This window comes from Zea mays, chromosome 1 (assembly GCF_902167145.1).
Source record: "Zea mays cultivar B73 chromosome 1, Zm-B73-REFERENCE-NAM-5.0, whole genome shotgun sequence".
Classification (NCBI taxonomy): Eukaryota; Viridiplantae; Streptophyta; class Magnoliopsida; order Poales; family Poaceae; genus Zea; species Zea mays.
The window spans coordinates 260,998,350-261,004,063 of record NC_050096.1 but is presented as its reverse complement, the minus strand read 5'-3'; the positions used below and the strand labels follow the sequence as shown (position 1 = coordinate 261,004,063).

General features: G+C 40.3%; 1 protein-coding gene across 2 annotated transcripts; it reads left to right on the top strand.

Annotated features, from left to right (window-relative positions):
- Positions 1–1,095: 1,095 nt before the first annotated feature.
- Positions 1,096–5,279, top strand: LOC103643733 (B3 domain-containing protein). Of its 2 annotated transcripts, none has more exons than XM_008666910.3 (7): positions 1,096–1,364; positions 1,612–1,697; positions 2,086–3,371; positions 3,456–3,631; positions 3,908–4,268; positions 4,341–4,573; positions 4,853–5,279. In XM_008666910.3, the coding sequence occupies exons 1-7, from the start codon at positions 1,362–1,364 to the stop codon at positions 5,102–5,104; spliced, it is 2,397 nt and encodes a 798-aa protein (XP_008665132.1). In that variant the 5' UTR covers positions 1,096–1,361; the 3' UTR covers positions 5,105–5,279. The 2 variants fall into 2 exon arrangements, with proteins under 2 accessions (XP_008665132.1, XP_020402427.1); XM_020546838.2 differs by lacking the exon at positions 1,096–1,364 and adding an exon at positions 1,429–1,479.
- Positions 5,280–5,714: the final 435 nt, after the last annotated feature.

Genomic DNA, 5,714 nt, shown 5'->3' with positions numbered 1-5,714 from the left:
TGTGACGCCCGCAAAAGTAGGGATGAAAACGGGACGAGTACCCAGAACGGGTATCGGATACGGGTACCAAAATGGGACGTAATTTTGGATACGGATACAGGTATTTTGTTTGTCGGGACGGATACGGGTATTACCCGGATATTGAACCTCGAATACGGGTAGGATACAGAATCACTAATACCCGGTCAGTACCCGAAAATCCCGGGTCGGATACGGGTACCCGGAATTCGGGTACCCGTTTTTTTTCTTTCTGCATAATATAGTTATAAAATCATAACTTTTACATATGAAATCAGATCAAGATAAAGTTTATATAAAAATTGTAGAGCGTGAAGAGATCTATGACTTTGTAATACATCAATTTTTTGTTTAAACAATATTTTAATGATTTAATTGTATTTTGATGATTTTCTATGACAAGAAATTAATAATACATAAATAGCCTCAAAAAATCGTGAAATTTTACGGAGATACAACATATGTCCATATGTAACCATAAAAAATGTTTGGATTATAAGATCTATAAGATGCCCACGTTTCTTTCCTTTCACTTTCACTTATTTGTATGAGTTACATATGAAATTAGTGTAAGTATCCAAGTTTCAACATAATCGGTACTTCACTTTATCATTTTCATACGAGGACTTGAGTTATCTTCATATAAAATATTTATTAGTTTTTGTAACTTATTTGCAATTTTTTAGTGAAACTAGAATATTTTATGAATTTTAAATATTACGGTGTTGGTTCTACAATGTCCTAGTGATAAGCAACTTTGAACTACATGATGTCAATTTTTACCGGTTTCCTTTCTTACGTCTGATCTATCATATACATGATTATATATTGCTTAACTTATGGATGGTTGGACAATTAACATTATCGGATGAACTAACCGACAATTATCCGGTACCTACCCGAGTAGTATCCGTTATCCGTTTCTTACCCGTCCGGATTATTACCTGGTCCCGTCCTGTATCCGTCCCGAATCTTAACTACCCGTATCCGGTCCCGTATCCGAGAGAAATACATTAGGGTAGGATACGGGATGACCCGGTATCCGGATGTATCCGTCCCGTTTTCATCCCTGCGCAAAAGAGAGCGTCGCAAAAATCTCCCGCACGGGTGTACTAGCATTTTAACGCCGCAGCTCATCGTCTCTCTCTCCCCGCCCGCCGCCTATATTCCTTTGACCGACCGCCGCTGCGCCCACTCCTGTTCGTTCGTTAAGCCCTCTGACCGGCCGAAACCCCGGCGGCCTCCTGGAGGTTCCGGGGTTGAGTTCGGTCTGAGCTGCTGCTGCCGGCGGAGGCATTCCCTTGTCGTTTCTTGGAGTGTCCTGGTGGTGGTGACCGGTGGATATGGTATGTATGGTACTCGATTTCCTCCTCTCTCGTCCTCTTACGATTTCCTGCGCTACTACTTCCGGCTGGCTGGCATTTAATGAGCCCACACAAGTGTGGTACCCTTCAAGTGTGGGTACCCTTTCTTGGCCGGGGTACCGGCCTCATCTGGATTGCTTCCGTCGCGCTGCGAGATTAATTAGGGTGTTATTTTTTGTTAGTAAGTTGCTGGTGAGTGGTGACACCAAATCTTTTTGTGATTGTGCAGAACACTGTGTGTGAAGTTTGTGGGGATATTGGTTACAGACAACTTCTGCTTTGTTGCAGAGACTGCAAGCGTTGTGCTGTGCACCAGTATGTTTCCTTTTACCCCAATCATGTTTTATTTTACTATTACATTCCATTTTGTGTTATGCTTATTAATAGGTGTAGGCACCAACTTTTCCCCCCTTATATGACAAACAACGCTATCATCGCGGGGCCTGCCTACTTTCTATCCAGCGCTTAACATCATTTATTTTTCCCCAACCAATTCAAAATATATGAATCTATCCTTATCTTCACATTCCAATGACTTTTTTTTTAGATAACGGGACACATTCCACTGGCTTATAAATGGACATTTGCAAATCATCTATATAATAACTAAATGAAAACTCAATTACCTTCTGTAATGTATTTATGTTGTTACAGCTTATTAATTTATGGTTCGCCTTATTTCATTATCATTTGCCATGTGTAGATACTGTTTGGACAAAGTTGTCTACGAGGCATCATTAATAAAATGGTTCTGTTATGAATGCCTACAAAGGCGTGGTGAAGTTACTCGCATCAGTTCTCTAGAGAAGTTGTCAAGTGAAAGACCACTAAGTCAGGTCCATTCTCGTTCTCCAGTACAGCAGCTAATTACCAAGAGTGTAGAGTCAGTAAGGGATGCAGGGCCTTGGAGAGATCGGAAAAATGAATCAATTGCGACTAAATATCCATCTCTCAACAGAACATATCCTTCAATTAAGAAGCACACTAAAAAGAAGCCGATTGTGAAACCAATGGGTAACTGCACAAATAGAAAAGTGCGAATGGCTAAAGTTACCACCCATACAAGTGCCGAAGCGTCACGTTCTTGTGAAACCATTGGGACAGAATCATCTAAGAGCAACCATGGGAAGAACCAGCAGGTGGACCATGCAAACCCTGTCGCATTGAACACTGAGCAGTCTTTCCCTTTGATTGTGAATAGCTTGGGTACATTGGGAGATAATCACCAGTATCACCTCTTAGAAACAACAGAAGGGTTGGCTTGCAAATTCAAGAAAGTTCCACAATCACTCGCAGCACCATTGAAAAGATTAGAGAAGAGAGACAATGTGGTTTTGGGATCAAATAATTTAGGGTCATCTTGTTTCACAGCTGACCTTGGAAGCTCGGTTCTTGGAAAAAGTGGAGACAAATCGAATAGAATGAAGGATATTGGTGCAAACTTGTCTTCCAAACACAATGATCATGGCAATCAGGCAAATCAACACACTTTAGTTGGCTCGAAGAACATGGAAGGCAAGTCTGTAAAGGCTAAACATACTGTGGTTGATGCACATAAAAACACGTCTTGGACAGTGGACTCACTGATAAACGTCAAGGACAAGTCTGAAGTATATGGTGATAGTAATAGGGATATCTTAAATGATGTCACAGTCCAGCTGGATCATAGGGCTAGCAATGAGTTGCTGCCGAGAAGCACGGCCACCAATATACCACAGCTAGCCACTCTGGAAAACGATGTTGTGGACACAGTCATGCCATATTCACCCAATGGTGGTTGTGAGGAATCATTTTCCTGCCCTGGCATAAAAAACACCCCAAGTGTTCGAGAAAGAAGTGTAGATCCCATTAATATTTCAAGTGATTCTCATGATACCATAGAAGCATCCGAAAGCAGTGAAAGATTCATGGAATGCCAAAAAGCTAGCTTGTGTCGTCGCAGGAAAACTGTGAAGATGGCTATGGTGTCCTCATCATCTGAGGAGTCAGGTTATACATTATTCAAGTTCCTTGCATATTTAACTCGAATTGTACATCAGTTGTTATTAAACTCTGTTGCGAAATTTTGTACAGGAGAAGACACTATCTCTGAAAACGTATCTTTGGGGTATGTTTTGGCATGTAGAAGTTCTCTATCTAAAGCACAAAAGAAGAGAGTAACGAAGCTTATTCAGGAAATTCAACCTGAATTCACAGTTTTTATATCAATAATGCGGATGAGCAATGTGAAACTCCCAGGTCCTCTTCTGGTAACTCCACTACTCATATTGAATAGTCAACTCATTTATATCAACATTAACTGTTTGTAATGCCTCCATTCCAAATTATAAGACATTTTGACTTATAGACACATAGCTTTTGCAATGCACTTATATATATACCATAATAAAATCAATATATCCAGAAAAACCAAAACATCTTATAATTTGGAACGAAGGGAGTAGATAATAGTGCCAATGTATGGGAACCTATCAGATTCTGGTTGTTATGAAATCTTCTTAGCATCTTGCTCCATTTGCTATCAGGGAATTACCAAGGAATATGCAATTGCACATTTCCCAGATAAAACCACAAATGTCACTCTTGAGACGCCTGGCAAGAGCAAGAAGTGGCATCCCAAATTCTACAAAAGAGATGAAAGTAGAAAGAACTTGCTTATGGGACAATGGCTAGACTTTGTCCGTGACAATCATGTGCAGGAGGGAGATATCTGCCTCTTTTTACCGACAAAAGATGAGATAAGACACACATTTATGGTCTATATTCTTCATGAAACAACCCATTCTAGATGTGGGGCTGGCTTTCAAAGGGTTGGCCCATGCCTTGGTGGTGCATCCAGTGCAAAGATGGCTTCAGAAGTTCATATTGAGGATGAACCAACCGCTGGTATTGTTGCAAAACATAAAAAAAAACTATTAGCTATCTAGATTATTCCTTATGATCTAAAACTGTCTGCAGGAGAACATGTTTCGTCGGACAGTGATATGCCAGAAAATTCTCATGAACCTCTGGAGAGCGGAGACTCGGATGATCCATTTGAACCTCCATACTTTGTACCATGCAGGAGTCCTCTATCTAAATCCCAAAAGAGAATGGTTGAGCAGCGAGTGCGAGCTATCCGATCTGAAGTTCCCATTTGTGTGGCAGTAATGAAGAACAATAACGTTGGCATTGCTCAGCGTTGGATGCTAGTAAGCTCAATTCTTTTTTGTTTAGTCTTGTTATTTTTTTTCATCCTTAATGTTGCTGTTCCTGTCATCTTAACCTTATCTTGTCTAAGTGGGCATCCTTTTGTCATTTGAGAGCTCACCGATTCACCTGCCTTCATACCAGTCATAAAAATGCAATATATTCTCCATAACAATCAATATACAAATACACCCGCACCAATATATATAAACCCCTCACGCAGTTGTTGAACCAACATTGTATTTGTATGTGTTGCTAACTACTCGTCCATAATGCATCAGGAATTATGTTCACGATATGCTTCGGTATATCTCCCAACTAAAGGGCAAAACATATTGCTCCAGTGCAAGGGGAAGACGTGGGAAGCCAAAATGATGTTTCATAATGGCAGAAGGTGGTTTCTTAATGGAGGTTGGCCCGATTTTGCTCGTGGCAATGGCCTGCGCGTCGGTGACATGTGTCTATTCGAACTGAAGAAGAAAAAGAGTACGCTTACCATGGCAGTCCATATCATTCGCAAGGAGCAGTTTTAGGTTGGGCTGGCATGTAGTTAATCCATGGTTGTGGCTGATCTCTGGATGGATTAGAGACCAATCTCAATCTGTAACGTTTGTTGGTAGGCTGGTAGCTATCTGCTGACAACATGTTTTAGCATGATGTATATATAACATCCTTTATTATGCCGAAATGTCGCCTTGCTTTTACTTATGTGTACATGTAGCACAGTTTTGTTTGCTTTTCAAAATTTGATTGTACGGCAGTAGGTTGAACATGCAGCTTGAGTTTCAGCCGCACTAGGTCGCCTCTCCACAGAAAACAGAAAGTGAAGATGGAGAATATGCAATGTGTTTGGAAGCAAAACTAATTTAGGTAAACAAATGTAATGAAATTCTCAAAGCGGTTTGCACAATCCTCTGTTTCTTATCTTGATCTTCTCTTTGAGTTTGTCAGCTGCAATAAAAATATACTCCTATGTCCTACCGCTTCTTTTGGGTGACACCCAACCACACATCGAGCAAACTAATTAAATGAACAGTGTAAGTTAATTTAATTACGGAGCAATTGTGATTTTATCCTTATCCGGTATTGCAATTATTTTTCAACTTTGTGATTTTACACATCTGTTTTGAAAACGAAACTGCA